At 46.5% G+C, this 25,616-nt stretch overlaps 1 protein-coding gene across 1 annotated transcript; it reads left to right on the plus strand.

The window, feature by feature from the left end:
• Positions 1–1,439: 1,439 nt before the first annotated feature.
• ACTG2 (actin gamma 2, smooth muscle) lies at positions 1,440–24,019 on the plus strand. Its single transcript, XM_043603710.1, has 9 exons — positions 1,440–1,567; positions 9,786–9,947; positions 10,787–10,915; positions 15,921–16,031; positions 16,279–16,363; positions 17,886–18,047; positions 18,825–19,016; positions 21,252–21,433; positions 23,798–24,019. Exons 2-9 carry the CDS (start codon positions 9,822–9,824, stop codon positions 23,939–23,941), a joined length of 1,131 nt encoding a protein of 376 aa, XP_043459645.1. The 5' UTR covers positions 1,440–1,567; positions 9,786–9,821; the 3' UTR covers positions 23,942–24,019.
• The last annotated feature ends 1,597 nt before the right edge of the window (positions 24,020–25,616 follow it).

Raw genomic sequence — 25,616 nt, forward strand, 5'->3', positions numbered from 1 at the left:
AAAAGCTGAAGGAAAATGCCATTCATACCTGGAAGAGAAATCCTGTGTGCCCTGCTCACCTGCTGCCCACCCCCCACAAGCTCCTTAGTCTTGGGCTGAGTCACCAGGTGGGGGTGGGGGAATGTTCCCAGGGACGCCTTAAGCAGGTATTTGATGCACGCTCCTTCTGATGAAGGGTAGGTATCCTGGGAACCCCCAGAGTTTCTGATTCCATCCATTTGGGTGAAGCATGAGAATGTGCATTTATAACGGATTACCCAGTCATGCTGGCACTGCCCTCCAGTCAGGCTGGGGCACTTGGGAATCACTGGGTTTGAAGATGGGGCAGAGTCAGGAAACTGTGTCAGGACCAGAGCCTGAAGCAGAGTGGGGCCAGCAAGGGTGGGAGGCAGGCAGCAGAGCTGAGGGACATCTCCGAGGGGAGGGCCACCGGGAAGGGAGCCCAGTTGGCTGCAGAGCATGAGGTGGGGTGTCTAGACTGACTTGGGGTTTCTTGCCTGAAGGACCAAAGGGGAAGATTGTGAGGTAGGGAACCCAGGAGGCAGAGTAGCATGAAGGGAGGGGATAGGGGTTCAGGTTTGGAGGGTCATCTGGGTGGAGATGCCCAATAGGCACTTGGTCATTTCAGTCTGGATTAGACATCAGGTGTGAGGACTGTGGGAATATGGGAGCAGAGGGTACTTGGGACAGAGCTGATGACTGGTAGTGTAGGCAATGAAACAGCTACCCAGGGAGAGTACATGAATTATGAAAAGAAGAGCAAGAACCGCAGGACTGTGGAAACTTCTACAAGCTTATGAGTCTTATCAGGTGTGTTAAGACAGCTCCCTTGGTCTGTAATTCCCCAAATTTAGGGACCAACAGAGGAAATCCAGCAAGGTAAGGGAAACGATAGGGGACAGTGAAGTTCCAGAGGTGGCTGAAGGTATCCTGGGACAGCCAAGTTGACTCAGCCCAGCATTTAGTAGCTCGTGTGATGGGCAGGGGTTAAGGAGGGCACACGGGATCTTTCTGGATGGCATTTCCCTTCAGCTTTTAACTGTCCTGGGCTTGCACCAGACAAGGCACGACTGCACCCACTTTGGGGCACGGCATGGGTGTCCCAGGCCGACCCAGGGTGGGGTGGGGGGGCTGCAGGCAGCAGGGCCTAAGGAGGGAGGTGTGGAGGGAGGAGGCCCACTGCCATTCTTGGTATGGTTCTCTCTCCAGGAGCAGAGTTGTATCTGGCCTCACTCTGGGCAGCTTATAAGGCCTGGTGTGAGTTTTGTTGATGCAAGTGCAGCATAAAAGGAACAAATCCGCCAGCACCAGGGCTGTTGCCACTGGAGTCCTTTTGCATACATTTCTCAAATGATAATTCACTCTACCCAGCCCCCTTCCCCACCCCCCTAGGCCGATTTATTGAAAAAACCACCTTATATGGTAATATTGTTAACACACCGTCAGCTGGCCTTTTTAGGGACTCTGTTTAAAGAAGATCCGCCTCTGGGGTTTTATATTGCTCTGGTATTTATGCCAAAGACACACCAGCCCTCCGTCACTGGGAGAAGGACCTCTCGTATACTCGGTGAGTACTGCACACACAGCTTCTGCCATCCCTTCCTTTCTGAGGCTGCCTGGCCCCCTGGGTGCGGGAGGTGCCTCCAGATTGGCCTGGCTTCCGTGACGCTGGCCCAGCTCACATGTCAAGGCGCTCGGTGGGCAGTGGGGCCTCCGGGCATGCTGCTGCCTTCCAGGAAAAGGCATCTCTGGGCATGGGGCATGCTGGACAGCCCTGCGACTGGATGGTGGGTGGGACAGAACACCTGTGGTCTCTACTCACCCTGCTCACCTGGGCCACTGCAGATCTATAACCTCATGTCCTTTGTCATGATTCAGAATGTCTGAGAGGCTGTTTTAGGGAAGTGGATGTTTTGCAGGAAAACAGCTTCTTCTCGGGGTATTTGAATCAAAGCCAACAATGGTCCCAGGATCCATGAGATGTCTGTGTTGGGAATGGAAGTGTGTTTTCTTCAGTCCCCTTGTGGGTCTCACTCTCCTCTGATTCATGCTTGGCTGAGATGAATTGAGAATTTTCTCAGTCCTTGAAGGCTCCAGGGTCATTGGGGGATGTGGAAACTCAGGGTTGGGGCACGGGCAAGTGTCCTGTGGCACCATGCAGGTTTAGGGCTGGCGGGAACATGACAGTCATCTAATTCATTCTGAAGACACTGAGGCCTAGAGAAGTTAAGTGACCTGCCCAAAAGGCTCACACCCAGCTGTGAAACCACCTACCAATGCCTTCATCCTCCCCTCCGATCCCCTGCAACACATGCACACACAAATAATTAAGAGGGAAATGAGACCAAGGGGCTGTTTCCACTTTTGTGACCAGAGTTGTGAACATCTGTTTGTGGCTGAGGCAGCTTGGTGCAGTGGTGGAGCTCTTGGAGGCAGACTGCCCAGCTGCCAGAGTTACTTGGTGACCCCAATGTTCTCACCTGTAAAATGGGAGTGCTAGTGATAATACCTACCTGGCGGTGTTGTTGTGAAGATTAAATGAGATAATACATTTATAGGGTGCTCAGCTCAACACTGTTAGGGCCTGGCCCTGAGTGCTTTAAGTATCACTTGCAGGGCTTGTTAAAACACAGATTGTCTTCCACCCCACCCCAGATTCTGATTCGGTAGGCTGGGGTGGGGTCTGATAATCTTCATTCCTAATAAGCTCCCAAGTGATGCTGAGGCTGCAGTTCTGAAACCACACTTTGCACAGGGAGGCACTGAGGGCTTGCTTTTTACTATTCGAACAAGTTTAGACTTGGAGGTTAGCCTTTGAGCGGAAAAGAAACTGAGCTTCCTCTGGTGGAGATGGATAGGTACTTGGAGAAAATGCAATGAGCGATGAGATACTACATGCCAGGTCTGGGATACCAAATGGGCAGTATGACATCATGACTTTCAGGCTAGAGTTTTCTCCTTCCTTTTGTTCATTGCACCAACATTTATTGAGTACTTATTATGTGTCAGGCTCCTGCTCCTTAGGGACAGTGTAGAGGCTTCTGCAATCACTAGGAGAGATGAGCAAACAAACAGATAAAGCCCAGGAGGGGCCGTCACCCAGTCCTGGAGTTATCTGGGAAGGCTTCCTGGAGGAAGGGTACCTGAGCTGGGTACTGATGTAGGACTAGTCCCCAAATCAGGGAAGCATGGTCTTTGGACTGTTGAAGTGGCTCAAACTCCACTGAATTAGATTTCAAGACAGGAAGCAGGGACAGTTTAAACAGAGGGGCAGGCAGCGCTGGATTACTAAGGCTTCATACACTAAAGGGTTAGGCAATGGGGGACCACAGAAGCGTGACGGCAAGAGATCTGCCCTTTGAAGGGACTGCTCTGTCAGCGGTGAAGAGAGTGGACTGGAACAGGGCGAGAGCGCTACCCGAGTGTGCAGAGGCCCTGAGCTGGAGCACCGCGGTGGCGCGGAATCAGAAATACAAGACCCCAGGATTGGTTGGGAGGGCAGTGGGAGGAGTCGGGTGTTGGGCGTGGCCTCCAGAGTGGGCGGTTCCAAGTAGAGGATGGTGATGAAGGCCGCAGCCCCGGAGGTGGAGTCGAGGTGCTAGGGGTCTGGGGTATAGATGCCCTGCAGGCAGTCTTCTAGAGCCCGGGAGAGGGGTCTGGACTGAGCGGATCCGGCAGAGCAAGAGAGACGCGCCGGTAAAAGAACAGGCCCAAACGGCAGATTCCTGAGGATCAGAAATATTACTAACCAGAAGTCATTTTTAATTTAGTTAAGTATACCAACCTAAGTCAAGATAACAAAGTTGATTAGAGGTGCTGCTGCTAGAATTTTCCACCGCAGGAGTGTTTTTTGTTAAATTATTTCTCTCTGCCAGGCTAATTGTATGGATATGTGTGTCTGCAGATTATTATAGGCAGCTGCTTAATGTCGTTTGAAGCCCTCACTGCAAAATATTTCTCCAACTATTGTTTGAGGTCCCACTATCTGAGAGGCCTTCCTTTTAGGACTTACATTTTGTACTGAAATGAAAATGCCTTTGGAAAGTGGTGTAAGTTCAGTCTTCCCTTTAGTAATCATTGATTTGTGAAGTGGATGGTTCAACTCCTACCAATATGACAGACTTCATTATGGGAGCAAGTTCTGATAGAGAAGAGTAAGAGAGGTCATAAGAACTATGATTTTTGCAGCCCTTTGCAACAGGGTTTGGCAAACTTTTTCTGAAGGAGGCCAGATAGTAAATATTTTATGCTTTGCAAGTCTAAAGGTTTCTGTGGCGACTATTCAAGGCTGCCATCATAGGGATAGCAGCCATAGACGGTATGTAAATGAACAGGTGTGGCTGTGTTCCAATAAAACTTTATTGATAGGCTCTGAAATTCAAATTTCATATAATTTTCTCAAGTCATAGAATATTATTCTTTGGCTTTTTTTGCAACCACTGAAAAATGTCAAAATCATTCTTAGCTGGTGGGGCCCACGAAAACAGGCATTAGTTTGCAGATCCTGATTTACAATTATAAAGCACTTTCATTTCCACTATTTCTTTTTTTTTTAATCGTTATTTTTTTTTTGAGAGAGAGAGAGAGAGAGAGAGAGAGAGAGACAGAGCATGAGCGGGGGAGGGGCAGAGAGAGAGGGAGACACAGAATCTGAAGCAGGGTCCAGGTTCCGAGCTGTTGGCACAGAGCCGGACATGGGGCTCAAACTCATAAACCATGAGCTCATGACCTGAGCCAAAGTCAGATGCTCAACCGACTGAGCCATCCAGGTGCCCCACATTTCCATTATTTCATTTGCTTCACAATCCCAGGAGACAGATGCTACCCTTTCCAGGAAACTGAAGGCCAGAGGGGGATTCGGGGGAAGGGGCCATCGGAAGGGGGTACCCTGAGGGAGGAGAAGGGGAAAGAAAGGGAAGCCGGAAAGAACTCTGAAGCCAAATCTTGTCTCCTTCAGAGTGACAGGTTGGGGGGCTAACGTCTCTGCCCTCATGTTTGCCTGAGGGTGGCCAGGGAGATGAGTGAATGAACACATTTTTTTGGCACCCATTATGTCTTTGGGTTTTGACCACCCTGAGGGGCGGGGTGGAGCTGGGTTTCTAACTCTGAAATCCTCAGTGAAGACCAGATGTGCCGAAAGAGCCAGAATAATTCTGTTGGCTTTCTGTGAGCACAGAATGGTCGTGACCCCGGGAAACCACAGTGACTTTGGCTTTGGTTCAGCTGACACACTCAAGCCTAGCCACAGATTACCAGCAAGCAGCTGAGAAAGGTCTAGAATTTCTCTTGGCAAAGACATTCCAGGAGAGCCTGGCTTCATGGTGAAACCTTTCTTCCCAGGCAGTGTGGGACCCCGTGGAGGCCCCACTCCAGGCCAGCAGCCCTACCCCTGTCTTTACCTCTGTCACTTCTCATTTGGTTCTGACTTCAAAAAAGCAGATTTAAATCCAGCTAAAGTGCTGCACAATGGCATTGTTGACTTGACAGCTTTAAGTTGCTTTGTGGCTTGTCTCAGCTGCTGCTCGGCTTGGGAAACAAAGTCCAATCCTCTCCTCCTGTGTGTGGGGAGCTCAGCGGGAGACAAAAGGGTCCATTGAAAAGCCAGACAGGCTTGAACTACAAATCACACCAGAGAGGGATGCTGAGGGGACCCCAGAGGGAGATAGTCACAGAGATGCAGGACTCTCGGCCACCTTCTAGCTTTTGAGGTGGTTTTCCCTTCCTGGTGGACCACCTGCTAGAACAGGGCAGCACAACTGGTAGCCGACCAGCTTGTGAAGAGAAAACTGTCTCCCTGTGATTCAAATCAGGCCCGTGTGAGCAAGCTGTCAGGAGACTGGACTGTGGGGACCCAGGGATCCCAGGGGCAGGGCAGATCAGGTCTGGAAAGGGGCCACTCGGGTGGTGGGGGGGGTCACCCACTGTTTATTGAGCACCTACTGTTTGCTAAGCACCGAGTTAGTTTTGAGGGCTGTAAACATAAACCCAGACTTAGTCCTGGCATAGGAGGGGTGCAGAGGCTCAGAAAGAGAAGTGAACACAGATCCTTTTGTTTCGGCCTTTTGCTGCCAACGGCTCTAGAGAGATGGAGAGACAGAAGCAAAAACACCAAACATGGAGAAGTTAGGACAGTTTCACTAAGGAAGGTGTAAGCTTCCGGCTTTGGAACCTGTTCTGAGTTGATGCCAGCCCTGCCTCTTCTTGACTGAGACCTTGGGCCAAGTTCCTTCCCTTCTCTGAGACTTGGTTTCCAAATCTGTAAAATAGAAATAAAAACATCTTCCCTTGGGGCTTTTATGAGGATTAAATAGATAATCTATGTGAAGAGCCCCACATTTTTTTAAATTAAAAATACATTTTTACCAAAAATGGAAGCATGGCCAATACTGGTATGTTTCACCTAGCAATGCAGCTCACCCCTTTTCTGTTGCATTAACTATTCTGCTCTCCCCATTATACAAAGGTTTCAGGCAGTTAGTTTACAAGCCAATTTATTATTCGACAACTTCCTTTGATATTACGTGGCTTCTAATTTTGGTTATTTTAAGCTGTGATAAACTAGCCCGTAGCCAAATCTTTGCATTCACCCATGAGTGTTTCCCAAGGATAAAATCCTGGAAGTGCCTTTGTGGAGTCAAAAGTTATGTACATTTTTAAGACCGGGGACAAGGATTTTCGAATTCCCCTTCTGAAATGCAGTGCAATTTGGCACACCTCCGCTGTGAATGCAAACCCACCTCCCCACACCTTTGCCAGATGCGGGGAGGGGGCGGGGGGGCAAGCATCGGACCTGGTGTTCCAGCTAGAGGTAGTGTTAGCTTTTAGCCTGGCCCCAGAGTACTGCTCCCTCTTCACAAGACCCCATGTCCCGCTTACAGATGCTAAACAAGAGCTATCACAGTTTGCTGATTTCGACCCACGTGCAAAACCTCGTATTTACCCTGTTAGGTTTAATATTATTTGACTTGGCTCATTTTCTCTGTTTTTTGAGATCATCTTGGGTTTTGATTCTTCCATCCAACACATTTAATATTATACTCTCTTCCAGCTCTGGAAATTTGATCGGCACGTACCCCATATTTTCATCCAACGCGTTTATAAAAATGTGTGACAGAGGACTGAGAGTGGAGCCTGGAGGAATATTGCTGCCTCCAGGTTGATGTTGACTCATTAATGAACACCTTTCAGTGACAGTAATTCAGGCAGCTGTAAATATGCGTAACTCATTTATTGTTCAGCCCACATGGCTTTATCAATAGGGATATCACAGGAGACCTCGTCAGATGCCATGATCAAGTTAAGGTCCAAGGTCTCCCACCTTCTTCTGCATTCCCAGCCCACAGCAGTCCCGGGGGAAAAGGGGAGGCTGTCACTCTGTCAACATTTGTTCTTGGTAAACCCTTAGTAATTATAAGAAATCACTGCTTCTTTAATAATGCTTTCTTCTTTAACAGTGCCTTCTGGAAACCTGCCTACCTTGCATATCAAGATTAACTGATGTTTGAGAAATCTGCTTTCTTTCCCTTTTTGAACATTAGAACAAACTTTGCCCATCTTCAGTTTTCTGACATCCCTTCATTTCCCACTCTTCTAACATGGTAGGAAGTTAGGATCTTCTCTGCAATCCAGAAACTGCTCAGACCAGAAACAATATTGTTTTAAGCAGCTAGGGGAGGGTGCTGTCCTTCAATCTCCATCTCATCTCACACCTTGAGTTCCTCTTACCAGTGTTTGGTCTATCTTTGTTACTCTGAAAATCCTTCTCCTTGACTCCCATTGATTAATTCACTCCTTCATTTTTTTTTTCTGCTTTTTTAAATTTTTTTAATTTATTTTTTATTTTTTATTTTTTTTAATGAAATTTATTGACAAATTGGTTTCCATACAACACCCAGTGCTCATCCCAAAAGGTGCCCTCCTCAATACCCATCACCCACCCTCTCCTCCCTCCCACCCCCCATCAACCCTCAGTTTGTTCTCAGTTTTTAACAGTCTCTTATGCTTTGGCTCTCTCCCATTCTAACCTCTTTTTTTTTTTTTCCTTCCCCTCCCCCATGGGTTCCTGTTAAGTTTCTCAGGATCCACATAAGAGTGAAGCCATATGGTATCTGTCTTTCTCTGTATGGCTTATTTCACTTAGCATCACACTCTCCAGTTCCATCCACGTTGCTACAAAAGGCCATATTTCATTTTTTCTCATTGCCATGTAATATTCATCACTCCTTCATTTTGATGACAAACATTTAAAAGCACACTCTGTGCCAGATATTGTGTTGGGCACACTGAAGAATCGTGGGGGGAACAGGACAGACCCAGCTCCTGCCTTTGCAGAGCTACGAACGAGCCGGGATATGCAGAGTTGATCATTGTTCATGCAAGTTCAAGGTGCTGTGGGGCCAAGAAGAGGGGCTACTGACAGACTGGTGGGCCAGAGAGGCCTCATGAAAATGCAGTGTCCATGCAGAGGCCTGGCAGGTGATAGGAGTTAGAGTAGCAAACAGGTGAGGGGAGAGTGCTCCAGACCCTGCGTCTCAAGGTCCGGCAGGGAGAGAAGATGACACAGTTCAGAGAATGGAAAGAAAGTCTATATAGGCAGAGTGAGAAGGCCAAGAGGGGGCAAGAGGGAAGGTGAGCCTGGAGACACAGGCCCGGCCAGAGCCTGGGGAGCTCTGTGGCCTGAGTTAGAGGGCTGGGACTTGATCCATAGCCATGGGGAACCCCAGGGGGAAACAGGGACAGAGGCGGAGCTGGATTCAGGAAGTCACAGCAGCTTCTTCCCTGGTGTCCACTCTGCTTTGAATGTAACAGGGAAGAGCTTCCTTTTAGCCTTAAAGTGTGTTACTAACCTTCTGCTCAGCCTCGACTTTGCCTTTCTGACCTCATATTCACAAGCCTGTGTCTCTGTCTCCTCCTTGCTTTGTCCACCTTTGATGTGAGGCCACGGAAGAGCCAGGGTCACAGATTTCCATAGCATTTATCTCCTTCCCGGCCTGTGGTCAAATGTTCTGAATGAAGCTTCCAGGGGCCTTCCTCCTCAGCAGCCACCTGTTTTTCCTGGACTGCTGAGAGTTAACCTCCCTGAGCCCAGGGCCTTTCTGTCTTCCACCTGTCCCCCTGGGGCACCCCCAGGCCAGGGGGTCTGCACACCCTCCTCTGAGCTTCTGTTGTTTCTTCTTTGTCACCGAGCACCAACAAGTCATCAGCTGTTGTCTTTTAGCCTCCCTGAAAGAAAGAAAACCTGCAACAGATGTGGGAAAAATGAACTCCCTCACCACTTTGCAGCCATCCCAATGCAGCGATGAGCATCAGCGGACGGACTGCTGCTTTCTCCACCCGAAGAGCCAGGGACTGGGCTTCCTGTCCAGAATCCTCTCTCCTCTCAGGCTGCCTTTCCTCCCCGAGCCGCTTCTAATGTCCACATCCTATAAAGATATCCATCCTATTAGATTAGTCCCATTGAACACCAGTCATATTAGATTATTGACTTCATTCTGCCTTAATTACCTGTCTAAAGACACTATTGCCAAATATGGTCCTGCTCTGACACGCTGGGGGTGAAGACTTCAACATATGACTTGGGGCGGTGGGGACACAATCCAGCCCGGGACAGCAGGCTCCAGGGAAGAAGTCCAGCTGCCAGGGAGTGGGAGTTCAGGCCCATGTCTGCTCTTCGTGGAACTGGGCCCTGGTTGGAGGTGGAGTCAAACTTCAGAACCAAGACATGCCTGTCTCCAGCATGATTTTGACAAGGCGCTGACTAGTTCTCTTCTTCCCCTGCCCCGAAGGTGCTCAAGCCCCCGGTTCACTCGGCCACACTCACCATGTGTGAAGAGGAGACCACTGCGCTCGTGTGTGACAATGGCTCTGGCCTGTGCAAGGCTGGCTTTGCTGGAGATGATGCCCCCCGGGCTGTCTTCCCCTCCATCGTGGGCCGCCCTCGCCACCAGGTATGTGCTCATCTGGACCCAAGGCTTTGAGCCTCTAGGAGTAAGCGCTGCATGGTGGAGACTACCTGACGTGTGTGTGCGCGCGCGTGTGTGTGTATGTGTGTGTGTGAGCTTTGTGAGTGCATGTGTTGGGGGTGGGGGGGGACTCGCTTCCAGTTAACTAACAGAGCAAGACCCTTCAAATAGAAATATCCAGGACTAAACCCAACATAGCCCAGGCATGCAGGGATGGTATTATGTTTGGCTTAAGTCTTTGGAAGAAACTTGTAAAAAATACCTGCAAGTAAATAAGAACTTTGCCTTTAAGAAATGTACACTCTGTGAACTAACTTGAGATCACAGGCTACAACAGAGGCAAAATATTTCACCAGGAGGAGCACAAAGGAGGGAGAGATTAAATATGAGTGGAGGGACCAGGGAAGAGAGGCTTTGCAGAAAAGGGAAAACTGAGGATACGGAGGATCTCCTCATATGCAGAGAAGAGCAGGAGCCAAGATGTGGAGACGTCAAAATGTAAGCAGAGGGTATCTGAGGAGAGCAAGTGTGAGCCCTGTGTGTGTGAAGTGAGGGAAGAAGCGCATGGAAGGCCCTGCTCTCTTGGAAAATGACGTTGTTTTAGGAGAGAGAAGAGAGACGAGCCCACAGGAAACCCTCCCCCTTCTCTCCACGCCACCTCCACATTCATCAGTACCTGCTTCGCCCATGTCTCATTCTGTCCTGTCTCCAGGAAAAAAGATATCTTTCCCATCTGTATCCTTCTTCACAGCCCCTCCAGTGCCTAGATCCCCCTAAGTGGAGCCCTCAGCCAATCTGCTTCTTCCTTGTCTTTTGCATTACAGGGTGTAATGGTGGGAATGGGCCAGAAAGACAGCTACGTCGGGGATGAGGCTCAGAGCAAGCGAGGGATCCTAACTCTCAAGTACCCCATTGAACACGGCATCATCACCAACTGGGATGACATGGAGAAGGTATTGGTGGACTCCCCGCTTTTGGTATAATATACACCGTCATGACCCTCGTCTCCCACAGGCCTCTGTCCTGTCAAGTGCCTCAAGATGTGTCTCATATCCTTCCTTCCTTCTTCGTCCATCCCCCTGGTCACTCCCCGTGGGGCTGCCAATGGCTCTCGTTGGACGGCTGCAATGGCTTCCTGATTTCTTTGTCTCCAGCCTCACCATCCAGTGAATTCGCTGCACTGCTGCAAAGCTAGTCTTCCTAAAAACAGATCAGATCGTGTCCCTCATCTTCTCGAGAAGCTTCGGTAGCTCCTCATTAACTGACAGTAGCTTCCTAACTCCCTGTCTGGGGTCTGAGGACCTGTCCTACCTAATGCCCAGCTTCATCCTTTCAAACAGCTTTCGCTCTAGCAGGTGCTCAATGCTGCTGCTGCCTCTATGGGGGTAAATGGCTTCTCTCCCTTTCATTTTTTCCTGTCATGACCTCAGGGAGCTGCATTAATGCCATGTCGTTATGATGATTCTCTAATGAAAGTTCTAAGTAGGACTCTCTGGGGGTTTCTAGAAATGTGTGTGTGTGTGTGTGTGTGTGCGCGCGCGCAAGAAAATGCAGGGGTAAGGGGGGATTTTTTAAAAGGTAGTTTGTGATCAACAAAATCACATGTGGGAAATGCTAATAGAGCCTTCTTAATATTCTTTTGATATGTTCTGCTGACATTTGTCTGAGAATCCTTGTTTTTGCAAGGAGTGCCTTTTGAAGTGCCATAGAATGCTTATCGAACAGACTGCGACCAGAAAGGAGGATGTTGCTGTGAAATCTGTAATACACTCTACTCTTGTCTAAATCCCAGATTCAGTTATTTGGGGTGTGAAGCTTTTACGCTGTGCAGTGGCTAAGAGCACAGACCCTGCAGTCCGTGGCAGGGAGGTCTGGCAGTGGGTTCTTCCTTCTGAGCCTCAGTTTCTCCATTTGTGTAGATAAAAATACTTACTTCATTACAGTTGCTTTGGAGACTGAATTAGGTACTCAGTATGATCTCAAGGCATGGAACACTGTACTCAGTAAATGGCATCTATTACTCATAGTATCTAACAGAATCTAATTCAAAAACATAATAGACAAAATATTTTGGTATAAAAATATTTTAGCAGTAATTATTTTAGTAGTAATAATGTGTGACCTCTTTAAAGAAATTCCTAAACATATATTATACACCTCAAAGAAAAATAGGATAGGGGAAAGCTGTCAAATCTTCCCAAATTCATTTATAGGCTCATTGCCTTTCTAATAAAAAACTCACAATTTTTAAAATTGTATATATATATTTTTAATTTTTTTAAACATTTATTTATTTTTGAGACAGAGAGAGACAGAGCATGAATGGGGGAGGGTCAGAGAGAGGGAGACACAGAATCTGAAACAGGCTCCAGGCTCTGAGCTGTCGGCACAGAGCCCGACGCGGGGCTCAAACTCACGGACCGCGAGATCATGACCTGAGCCGAAGCCGGCCGCTTAACCGACTGAGCCACCCCGGCGCCCCTAAAATTGTATATATTTAAGGTGTACAAGCTGATGGCTTGATACACATTTATATATGTAAGAGCCACCACATTCCAACTAATCAATGTACCTATCACCTCACATAGTGACTTTTTTTTCCTTGTACTGAGAACACTTAGGATTTACACTCTTAGCAAATTTCATATACACAGGACAGTGTTGTTACCTATAGTCACCATGCTATACATTAAATCTCCAGAACTTATTCATCCTGCATTAAGGCTTTGTACCGCTTGACCAACATCTCCCTGTCTCCCCACCCCCAGCTCTTGGTAACTACCATCCTCCTTTCTGCTGCCATGAGTTTGAGTACAAAAAAAAAAAAAAAAAAAAAAAAAAAATCACAATTTTTAATTCTGCAGGGTAATCATAAATAACGTACGTTTGGAGAAATAAATAAGGCAAAATTTATGAGAACACAATGAGTTAGGAAAACTATGAGAAGCTTGCCATGTTCACATATTAAAATATAATACAGTATACAAATTAAAATAGTTTGGTACTAGCACAAAGGTAAAGAGGAAATACATGATAAATGAAACTTTGAACACCAAAGGGAGAACAGGGTTGGTCAACAAATTATTCCAGAACAACTGATGAGTTATTTGGGGGATGGGAAGTCTTTATGGCCCCTACCATACACCATTTCACCAAACACATATAAACTGAATATAAAAGTTAAATATAAAAATTCAAATGGTAAAGAAATACATCATAGTAAGCGTGAGCATTTATCAAATTTCTGGTGAAAGAAGTCATAGAGGGAAAAAATGACAAACGTGATTTTCAAAAAATCATGACTTCTAGTATGTGAAAAACATAACCAAATGTAAAAGGCAAACAATAAGTTGCAAAAAAATTCACAAGAGCAATGAAGATTAATATAAACAGCCAATGTAAATTGATGACTAAAAATACAAAGTCTCCACTGGGCAAATAAATAAAGGACATGAACAGATAATCCACCAAACAGAAATTATAAAAAGTTGCAAATCTGAAAACACTTAAACTCATTTGAAACAAATGTAAATTGTCAAAGTAAAACAATGAAGTATTATATTTCCCTACCAAATTATTTCCTATATTAAGAGTGAGAACCCTGGATGCAGGTAGGGGGAAAATGGGCTTTCTTATTCTGGAGGAAAGAGTAATTTAGCCTCTTTGTTGGTAAAAAGAAATGAAAAGGTCTTCTGGGGTGCCAGAGTGGCTCAGTTGGTTAAGCATCTGACTCTTGATTTCGGCTCAGGTCATGATCTTATGGTTCGTGAGTTCGAGTCCCGTGTTGGGCTCTGTGCTGCAGAGTCTGCTAGGATTTTCTCTCTCTCTCTCTCTCTCTCTCTCTCTCTCTCTCTCTCTCCCTCTCTCTCTCTCTCTCTCTGCCCTTCCCCCATCTCTTTCATAAATACATTTTTTTAAAAAGGTCTTCCAATCACCATGCTAATAGCCTAGTAATTCCACTTTTAAAATTCTTTTCTTTGGAAATGCCCTGAATAGAAAAAGGAAAATACAACATGTACAAGATAGCTATGATAGGATTATTTATAAACAAAAATCAAAGATACCATGAATAGTAATACAATTAAATATATGATAGCATATGATGAAATGTTGTATAAGCATTAAAAATAAATGTTCAATTAATTAAAAAGAAATATTTACTATGAAAAAAGAAATTATTTATGTTACACTCACCAAACAGTGGCAGGAAACCAAGATTGAATGTAAAAACATAAAAATAGTGTAACAATAAATAAATACAAGTATATGAAATAAATAAGTCGTGATAGTAATAAATTTGAAAATGCTCAAAGGTGAAAGATTAGTAAGAAGAAAAAGCCAAAGTGTTAACTATTATTAGATGATGGAAATGTGGGAGACTTTTACTCCTCTTAGAAATAGTTCTATAATTTTAAAATTATCAACATCTCTAAGTTTTAAAGTACTTTGTAAAAGCTCTAAAAAGTTAAGTGAAAATGAAATGCAGGTATTTGGCCTCAACAGCCATGATTCGGATTCCTGGACCCGGGGTCCAGCCTGGGAACCTGCACCAACAGCAGTCACCCCAGCTCGTTCTGTGATAAAGCGTCTGGGGCCCACATTTGAAGAAATACTGACATCACTCAATTAAGACTCATTGCCATTCATATCTCTGTTGTGAAACTTACATAGACAGGGCCTTGGCTTCTGCCATGTCTTCTGCCTCAGATGCCCTTTTCAGCCTCTGGAGACCTTCCTTTGCCTGCAGGGCCCACTCAAATCCCCCAGATAATGAACTGCCTCCTCTTTTACTCAAAATGTGGATATATCTTTCTATTTTGTCTTCTTGGGTGTTTTACTCCTCTCTGGGCCTTGAAACCAAGATCAAGGGACCATGTCTGATTTCATATCTGTCCTCACTACAGTTAGCACCATCCTAGCACAAAGCCGGGAGTCCACAAATATATGGGTGCAATGGAAGCAAATGACCCTATGCCTCGCCTCTGAGGAAATCAGAGCCCTATGTCCCTGCCACTCTGCTGAATCCCTCTGAGATGTAGAGTCCTATTTGGTTGTCTTGGATCATTGGACATGGTGAGAAGAAATAGCTTCCTCTAAAGCAGTGATTCTCCACAGGAGCAATTTTGCCTCCTGGGAGACGTTTGGCAATGATTGGAAACATTTTTGCTTGTCATAGCTGGAGAGGTGCTACTGGCATCTCATGGGTGGAGGCCAGGAATGCCGAACATCCTGTGATGCATAGGTCAGCCTCTCACAGCGTGGAATTATCCAACCTGAAATGTCAAAGTGCTGAGGTTGGGAAACCCTGCTGTAAAGCACCAGCCTGGCCAGTAATAGACAGTGACAGTTCAAGCATATCTGTCAGGTTCCCATAGAGAGGTGTGAGCAGGGGGAGGGAACCAGGAAGAGATGTTGAGGCACCCAAGTACTAGGAACGGAGGAAAGCTCTTACACCCTAAGCCTGAAAGGTGGGTTAGGGGCAGTGTCACTAGAGCTGGAAGAGGAGCCACCCAATAGGAGCCGGGCTCACAGTGAGCCACACCATTGCTTGGAGAAACACCCTGACCTCTCTCCCTCTTCCCACTCTCCAGCCTCTTGCTGATGTCTTCCATCCGCCAAGCATAGCCAGAAGCCAGGAAGCAAGAAATACTGAGAGATGCAATGGGTCTGGCCCCCTAGGGAAGAAAGTCAGGGGGACAGAAGAAGAGTAAAGAGGAGGGAATTTCCTATGGAAATAATCAAGACGCTAAGTATATTGGCCCCAGATCTGAGTCCTGTCTAGGGCCCTGTTGAAAAGGAATGTAAACTCCAAAGGTTAAGCAGAAATTCCCAGGACTGACAGTCTTCTCTTCAGACCCATCCCATGCTGTGGACATTGTGTCATGCTCCCCCAGCATGTACATGCCAGTGGAATTTTATAGGAGACTCCTCACCTCATTTGACTTTTGTCTCAACCAGATCTGGCACCACTCCTTCTACAATGAGCTGCGGGTAGCACCTGAGGAACACCCCACCCTGCTCACAGAGGCCCCGCTAAATCCCAAGGCCAACAGGGAGAAGATGACCCAGGTAAGAGGCCAAGAAGTCTTAAGCATGACACAAGAAAGCAGCATGGATCCCTTCTCCCTTTCACACATCAGTGCAGCAAAAATTTTTGAGGACATGCTATGTGTGTAGTCTATGTCAGGCCCTATGGGAGGTGGGGTGGTGTAAATAGGCACAGCCCTTGCCCTAAATAAGGTTACAAACCATCCCGTGAGCCAAGAGGTGCTGTGATTTCTGCCAGATCATCCTTCATTCTTCTTTGTCCTTTCAGATCATGTTTGAGACCTTCAATGTCCCTGCCATGTATGTCGCCATTCAAGCTGTGCTCTCTCTCTATGCTTCTGGCCGCACAACAGGTGAGCAGCCTGTAATCTGATCCCTTCCTGACTTGATGTGGGGGGGCAGGTGCTGTAGAGAAAGCTGGGCTCCTGCAGAAGTTCCTGCTCAGAAGAATCAAAGGGACAGTCAAAGTCCAGGGAAAACCCTGCTTAGGGATAACAGAAGGGAAGCCCATGTGGAATGCATTCAGGTCTACCCAGTAGAGCTGGCAAGAATTTATATGAACGAATTTATATGACAAGTACATCCAGCAAGGGCTGTTTCCCTCACAGCAGTCAGTCCTGAGCTTACATACACTTTCTAGCAGTATTGGAATGTTTCTGCTCATGTGCCTGTGATGGTGGACATGTATGTGCCCTTGGTATAGAAGGGTGCTCAGGGAAACAGAAGGAACTTCAAGATAGAGCAATTTGTAATGGGGACTCGATAACTTCCATGAACATTGTTCAACATTCATTCATTCAAGTATTCATTGATTCAATGATTGATTGATTGATTGATTCATTCATTCATTCATTCTTCAGACATTTCCCATTACTCCCTACCAGGTGCCAAAGACTGCACCAGGCCATGGGCATACAGTGACAAATGAGACAGCCCTGCCATCCCAGAGCTAATGGTCTAGTGGGGGAGAGGCAAAATGAAAAGATTGTTTCACTGCTGATGACAAGGACAGTGATGGGGAATGTACGATGGTTCTATAATTCACTTATTTGTTTTACCATTTCTCTACTGCTGGACTTTTAGGTTGTCTCCAGTTTTTATTTTTTATTATAAAATATGCTGTGATCAGCATCCTTGTACAAGTGTAAACTACCGGTCTCTGGATGTTTATTTTGTATCGGGCCCTTACTGAGCCATCTTATTAGCTCTAGCCATGTCTCAGTTGATTCTCTTGGGTCTTCTAGGTATACAGCCTCATCATCTGTAAATAATGACAATTCTGTTTCTTTTTGATAATACCTCTTATTTCTATTTTCTGTCATATTGCATTGGCTAGAATATCCTCGACTGTATTAAATAATAATGATACAATAATAATATTAGTGTTTCTCCATAGATTATGATATGGATTGAGATTTATTATCGTGTTGAAAAGCTCATTTCCCTCCATGGTTTAATAAGTTTCATCAGTCAAGAATGTTATTTTTTTTTTAATTGGATGGTTTTTGTGGTCCCTTCCAGATCTCACATTCTCCATGCGTGTGCATATGTGTTAGTTTAATGCCAGAAGGATGTGCAAATTATCCAGTCTCCTTAATGAATGTGCATTTGAGATGCACATTGACAAGTATGCATTACTATGAAAGTGTTTTAAGGAATACAAGAAGGGAAGATGTTTTACTTGCCTTCCAGAAAGCTACCTTCTCATTTTGGAGAATGAATTGATGTACACAAAAAATATTATTATTGATCCTTATGGTGGGTGAATTTTCTTAGCTGCTAAAGAAAAGTATGGTAATTGAGGATCATTTGGCAACTGGTCCCAGAAAGATGAAAGACAAGAAGTTTTCATGGGTCCTATCCCTCTGTCCATAGGCATCGTGCTGGATTCGGGGGATGGTGTCACCCACAATGTCCCCATCTATGAGGGCTACGCACTGCCCCATGCCATCATGCGTCTTGACCTGGCTGGCCGTGACCTCACTGACTACCTCATGAAGATTCTCACAGAAAGAGGCTATTCCTTTGTGACCACAGGTATCCAGCCCCTTCCCTGATTCTCACTTGAGCTCAGAATGAAATCTGATCTAGGACCAGGTGTTCTTTGATGAGAAGTCTGTGGCCCCCTACCCTCAAACTCTCCTGGGATAGATGAGGAGGCCCCTAGGCTGGGGCTGGGCCTCTGGACAAGACCAGGTAGTCAAGGCAGCCTTATTTATGGAGGAAGGTTCCCAACCAAGATGCCCTTGGGAGGGTGACAAACCCTCCTAAGTGCCCTTTCAGAGCATTCCCTGCTTCTCCAGGGACCTGCTACCTCTGTCCACATCCACACCAGGATCGGAGATGGTTTTTACAGTGCTAAATGGTAGCAAAAATCTGATGATGCATTTTGTGTCTTAGGGGCATTTGTGGTTTGTCTGAGGACACATGGAATAAATAAGGTCTGAATTTCTAAGGGGAAGTTGTCATGCCTCAGTGGCCACCCTGGACAAGAGGAGATCTTAGGCAGGGCCCTTCCTAGATTGTGTAAGATCACAGCAGATTCTCCTACATCTAGCTGGAAATGTGTCCTGTAAGGCCCTCGGGAAGGCCTGTAGCTTTGTCAGGGCAGAGTAAAGATGGCAAGGAGAAAAGCCCATGTGAAGTTTTGCCTGGGAATCAAGATTTTGAACTTGCACTTTAGGAAGAGGAATGAAAAATTAACATTTATCCTAAGAATGAATTCAGAGTAGAGGAGGAGGTTTTCACGGAGATCAAAATAGGACAAACTAACAGAACAGAGTATCTGCTTTCTGTCATTTCTCCTCTTACTAGCTGAGCGAGAAATTGTGCGAGACATCAAGGAGAAGTTGTGCTATGTCGCCCTGGACTTTGAGAACGAGATGGCCACAGCAGCCTCCTCTTCCTCCCTGGAGAAGAGCTATGAGCTGCCAGATGGGCAGGTCATTACCATTGGCAATGAGCGCTTCCGCTGCCCTGAGACCCTCTTCCAGCCTTCTTTCATAGGTGAGGTGTTGCCCACTGTCCCTGCTAATCGAGAGCGGGGATGGGGGGGGGGGTGAGGTAGAGGGGTGGGGGGACGGAGGGAGAAACACCAGGAGCCGTGCACACTTTGTTTATGGTTTATACATAGCCCACATTTTTCCAAGAAGAACCAAAAACACATCAACAATACAACTAGATAAAATCTAATTTTTTTAATGTTTACTTCTTTTTGAGAGAGAGAGAGACAGAATGCAAGTGGAGGAGGGGCAGAGAGAGAGGGAGACACAGAATCTGAAGCAGGCTCCAGGCCCTGAGCTGTCGGCACAGAGCTCGATGCAGGGTTCAAACTCATGAATCGGGAGATCATGAACTGAGCCAAAGTCGGACGCTCAACTGACTGAGCCACCCAGGTGCCCCGATAAAATCTGATTTTAAATAAAAGTATAGGAAAATCAAAATAAAGGAAAAGCAGAATAGGGAATATAACATAAAACTAAGAATAAGGTTAATACACAAAACACTTCTTGGATGGCCCAACATTTAGGTCACTGGGACCAAAACCCACAGTGGTAAACAGAATGGGTCTGGGGGCAGACCTGGTCTCAAGTCCTGACCCCCTTCAGACCCTGTCACCTTGGATGCGTTACCTTCTTCAAACCTCAGTTTCCTCATCTATAAAGTATAAATAATGATAGTACCTACCAGATAGGGTTACAACAAGGATTAAATAAGAGAATATTTAATACAAGGACAACTACTTTTTTCGAGGAGTGTATAAGAAGAGATGGGCCTGTGAGCAAATGCTGATAGATGGTGTAGTGTTACATACCAACTGCACAAAGTGATAGAAGCCTAGGAAATCAGTGAAGGCTTCTTAGAGAAGGTGAACATTTGAACAGAATCTTGAACAATGAGTATCATTTGATGGTATCTGGGGACAGAAGGAGTGCAGGATGGGAATGGCCTACAAGGAGGATGGAAGGCTACCTATAAAGACATGGAGGTGTGAAAGGTCATGTTCTATTTGGGACATGATGGGAGAAGTAGGGGTGTGTGTGTGTGTGTGTGTGTGTTTGCACACAGGGGAAACTGGAAGGAGTTGCCAGACCCCACGAAGAGCATGGTGTTTAATCATACTAGCAATGAAGATCCCTGCAAGTTTTTAGCTGGCAGTGTAGTAGGGTCAGGTTTGTGTTTCAGAAAGATTCCTCTAACCTCAGTGTGAAATTCTGTCACATGGGGAAACTACTAGAGGTGGGGGAGACTAGGTAGGTGGGCACGAGCTGGTTGGGCACGCAGGCCTTTCACTGTGGAAAGTCTTGGTGCCAGGCTAAGGTAGCTAGATGTAACCTGTAGATTAGGGGGCTGTCAAAGATGATATGATGGGTATATCCATGCAGTGGAATACTGTTTAGCAATAAAAGAGAATAAAGAACTGACGCAGGCTCTAACATGGATGCACCTTGAAAACATTATATGAAATGTTAACATTAACATAACATTAAGTGAAAGGCGCCAGACACAAAAGGCTACGTATTATATGATTCCATTTATGTGAAATGCCCAAAGCAGGCAAATCTATAGAGACAGAAAATAAATTCGTGGTTATCTAGGGCTGGGCAAGGGGTGACGGGGGAGATGGCAGTGTCTGCTAATGGGGACAGCGTTTCTTTTTGGGGTGTTAAAAATGTTCTGAAATTAGGTTTTGGAAATTAGAGTTTGCACAATCTGTGAGTATACTAAAAGCCACTGAACTCTAAAGGGGTGAAAACTATGATATATGAATTCTAGCTCAATAAGGCTTGAAAAAAGATGACACAATAGAATGTTCCCTTAGAAATATATCTCGTGTGGGGCTCCTGGGTGGCTCGGTTGGTTAGGCATCTGACTCTTGATTTCAGCTCAGGTCATGTTCTCACACTGTGTGAGTTCAAGCTCCACATCAGGCTCTGTGCTGTCAGAAGCACAGAAGCCTGTGCTTCAGATTCTCTCTCTCTGCCCCTCCTCCTCTAGCATTCTTTCTCTCTCAAGATAAATAAACTTTAAAAAAAAGAAAAAAGAAATGTATCTTGGGTGAAAAATGTGACAGGTCAGTCAGAACAGGAAGAACCACTGGCCAGTTAGAGGTCTAATCCTGGGAGGTGATTAAGGGTGTGTACTAAGGTTGCTGCAACAACAGAAGGGTCACTTGAGGAGCTGAAAGTGTGGGTATTTATGACGTGATGGATGTTGACAAGATACTATGACCTGTACTAGGCATGGAGTCTGCCGGGATTCATGAAACCACCTACAATTCCATCATGAAATGTGACATCGATATCCGCAAGGACTTATATGCCAACAATGTCCTCTCCGGGGGCACTACCATGTACCCTGGCATTGCTGACAGGATGCAGAAGGAGATCACAGCCCTGGCCCCCAGCACCATGAAGATCAAGGTGGGTCCTGTCCCAGTTCCCTCCACCCTTTGGGAAAATACAAAGGTCCCAAAGACCTGCCTACTTGGGAGATGCTCCAAGTCTGTCTGCCAGGCCCATAGCTTGGTGGTCTCCTGGGCTCAGCATCGTCCTGGTCTAGGGCAGATTTCATCTCAGGGGATTATGCTCCTTGGGCACTGGTGAGCTGGAGACATGTTTAGCATGGGATCTCAAATGTAATCACGTGATGTCATATGAGAAGGGGGTGAAAGAGCTTGGGATGAGAATATTGCGGGGGTTGAGGATGCAATCAGGAGGAGGGAAATAGAGGGAAAGAAAAGAAGGAAGCAATACTACAGCATCTTTAGACTTTAAAAGGGCTGTGCTGCCCCAGAGGAGGGTCAAAGTTTCGGAGAGAAAGTGTGGCGTGGGTCGGGCTGCTGGCTCACTCACAGACACATCACTTGATTCCTGGGCAGCCTTTGATCTGTTGTCTCCTCTTGGTTCCGGTCCTCCCCATGTGGCTGCTCACCAGGGCGGCTCACCTCACAGGCCTCATCAGAACAGGGGCCCACCTGTCTTCTGCTTCTCCCCAGCCTCTGGTCCCCAACAACCATACAGAGCTTTTAGGGCTTGTAGGAGATTTGCTGCTAGCAGGTTTAGAAAAAGAGTTGGGAATTGAATACAGGTAATGAATAGATTAAAAGTTACAAAGTCTCACAGTCAAGGTGGTCTCTGGGAGTAGGCCTGATCTGAGGAAATGTGTTCTAAGAACCTTTTTCACAAAGGAGGGCTGCCCTAGGCCTTCCCCCTTTCTAGCATATGGTGCTCAGCACAGGGAAGCAGAGTAGGTCACCGGGAGCCACTGGAGCCACTGTACTTACTAAGGCCTGCCATACCGGGGGCATTGTGGCTTTTTACCAGGACCATGTGTCAGGATCCCACACCTCGCCTCGCCCCCAGATTCTGGCTCAACAGATTTGGGGTGTCCCATCACCTACACTGATAAACGAACACCAGCGTTTTGATGCATATCCCAATTTGTGAGCCACTGCCCTGAGTGATTTGTAGACATGATCACTGAGAGGGTGACTTAAATAAGACAAGAGGAGGGGAAAGGGCACTTGAAGCAGGAAAAATACAGAGCACAAAGGTTCCCCATGGTGTGTGTATGCAGGGACAAACACCCCCAGCCAAACTGGACAGCAGGATTTGTACAGAAGAATTGGGGAGATGAGACAGGCTGCAAGGATGTGGAAGAAGAGATGTGAGACCAAGGACACCAGCCCAGGACAGCCCAGTGTTTTCTCACAACCAGAGTGGTGCAGCAATAAAGTGGCCATGCTGTCCTTGAGGTGTCAGTCCAAAGAGTGACCAAGTGACTTTTGTCTGACTGAATAATAAGATAACTTCTAAAGACTCTTCTTCCTCTCCAATTCCATGATCTCTGCAATTTAGGAAATATGTAGAGAGAGCCTAAGTAGACAAAAAAAAAAAAAAATCCAGTGTCTGGTTTCTTCTAGCACTGAATTCTTAGACCCTTTAATAGCAGCCTTTCTGGATCTGCTTTTAGGTGGAGTTCAAAATTGTTTGACAGGACAACCAATTTCTGAAGGCTAAGCTCAGGACTTGCAGGGGCAAGGATGAACCGTGTGTGTATGAACTTGAGAACTTGTCAGATATAAGTGGCTGTTGACAGATGAAGCTCAAGACAGGGTGTGAGTGGACCGGCTGGCTCGGGATTGGAAGACTCAGACTGGCTGAGCCGCCCTTGCATCCGAACTCCAGGCAGGAACAGAGCAGCACTTTCCCTGCAGGTGTTTGCACGGGTCATCTATGGCTGAGGCACAAGCAACTGCGAAATCCCAGGGACATAACACTAAGTGTTGCTTGTGCATCTGCAGGTCAGCTGGGAGTCGGCCAATCTAAGTCAGGCCCGGCTAGGCAGCCCTGCAGGTCTAGCCAGCTCAGGTCGGGTCCATATCTCATTGTGGGGCCCAGGTGAAGGGCCAGCAGCTTCTCAAGGGAAGCCCTTCCCCTGAAGGTGGCAGAGGCACAAGAGAGCCTCCCCGGCTGCATGCCTGAAGCGCATTTCAAGCTCCCGTTTGTATCACGTCTGCCTAAGTCCCATTGGTCAAAGCAAATACAAGGCCCAGACCAAAGCCACAGGGTGAAGCTACGCATCCTTCCCATGGGGGCGGGGTGGGGAGAGGGAGGGACAAAGATCTGAGCAACAATCTAATCTACCACAAGGTTTACCCTGTTTGTTTCTGACTGTGCAGCTGTCCTTACCTGGGGCAGCCCTCTCTGTAATGAGAGGATTCCCAGACCACCTCGCTCTTCCCTTGGGGACTGACGGTGATTCACCACATTTATTCTTTGCAGATTATTGCTCCCCCAGAGCGGAAGTACTCAGTCTGGATTGGAGGCTCCATCCTGGCTTCTCTCTCCACCTTTCAGCAGATGTGGATCAGCAAGCCTGAGTATGATGAGGCAGGGCCCTCCATTGTCCACAGGAAGTGCTTCTAAAGTCAGAACAGATTCTCTGGGGATCCCCTTGAGACTGCTCTGTTACTAATCATGAAATATTAAAACCTGCAAGCCTTACTTCTCTGCGTGGGGCTTTTTCTCTCCTCCCCCCTGGGCTTCTACATGGTGCTAAGGACTTTTCACACCTTATTTTTAATCCACACAATGATCCTGTGAGATACACATATCCCCATATTATGGATGAGGAAATTGAGGCTCAGAGAAGTTAAGGACTTGCTGAAGACCACAGAACCAAGATTAAAATCCAAGTGTGTCTAACTCTAAAGCTAGTACTCTCACTCTACTACCTTGTTTCCTTTTCCTTCAACATGAGTAAGAATGAGGGCTAGATGACTCTTGGGGGGGGGGCGTGTTAAGAAACAAAGGCTTTCAGAGATGTACATCCTTTTACTCAAGGGCAAGACACAGAGAACATGAACACAAAGAGAAACACAAGGATTATAGGGTGTGACATATGAATGGTTCAAACACAATGTTTGAACTTGTGTGGAGGAAGGTCATAGTGGCTTAAGGTCTCTATGAAGTCCTTTGTTATTGAGCATTAGGCTGTATCTTGCCCCGAAGCTAACTAAGAAAGGAGCAACATTCTTAGGAAGAATATGTTTTTCTTTCTTTTTCTCCTTTCCTCCTTCCTCTTCTTCTTCTCCCCTTCTCCCTTCTTGCTCTCCCCCTCCCCCCTTTTTCTTCTCCTTCTCTTCCTTCTGCTCCTCCTCCTCCTCCTCCTCCTTCTCTCTCTCTCTCATTCTCTTTCTCTTTTGTTACTTGCTCCCCACTCTCTGCCCTCAGTCGATTCTGTTTAATTTCACAAGTATTGACTGAATTTTCAGCATCTGCTATTACTGGGTAAGCCCACATGGAATTTATGTATCCAGCAAAGATGATTCCTGCCCATCAAAGTCTCACTGCATAAAGTGGGAGAAGACATATGCAAGACAATGATTTGAGGTGAAATGGAAGCACCCACAGAGTACTACGAGAAAGTAAGAGATGATAATGATAGCTAACATTGGTTGTGTGCTTACAATACACGAGGCCCTAGGTTAAGAGCTTCATAATGATTTCCTCATTTGATCTTCACCATAACACTGTTAGCCGGTACTAGTATCATTCCCATTTTACAGCTAGTTTACAAACTAACTCACCCGCCTAGCTAGTTAATAGCAGAACTAGATCCCCACTTTTGCCTGGCGCACCCTTCACTCTCTCTGCCTACCCAAGTCCCATCCTTGCCACCCCTGAGCAGATCCCACTTGGCTGGGAGCCTTCCCAGACACACTTACTTGGAGACAGTGGACCCCAGTGGAGGTGCACAGACCTCACTGTCAGGCCCTCTTCCTCCACCATCCCCACACTTGTCCTCTGGGGTGGAGAAGCATGTTTTGCAAAAATTCTTAGTGGACTCATGTTTTAGGACAGGTTTCCCAGAAGCAGACCCTGAAGTAAGGCTACACAGGCAAGCAATTTATTAAGGAAGCACTCACAGGGGAAACCAGTGAGCAGAATCAGAGAAGCAGAACAAAAATGGAGAGGAAGAGCAGCAGGGGAGCTCTCAAAGTCCCCCAGAGGGTGGCCTCACCCTGATTCCCAGGCAGCTGGGTGTGAAAGCCTGACCGGATACAAGTGGGCTTTAACACTAGCCTATCAGTGATGAGTG

Source organism: Prionailurus bengalensis, chromosome A3, assembly GCF_016509475.1.
Source record: "Prionailurus bengalensis isolate Pbe53 chromosome A3, Fcat_Pben_1.1_paternal_pri, whole genome shotgun sequence".
NCBI classification, from domain to species: Eukaryota; Metazoa; Chordata; class Mammalia; order Carnivora; family Felidae; genus Prionailurus; species Prionailurus bengalensis.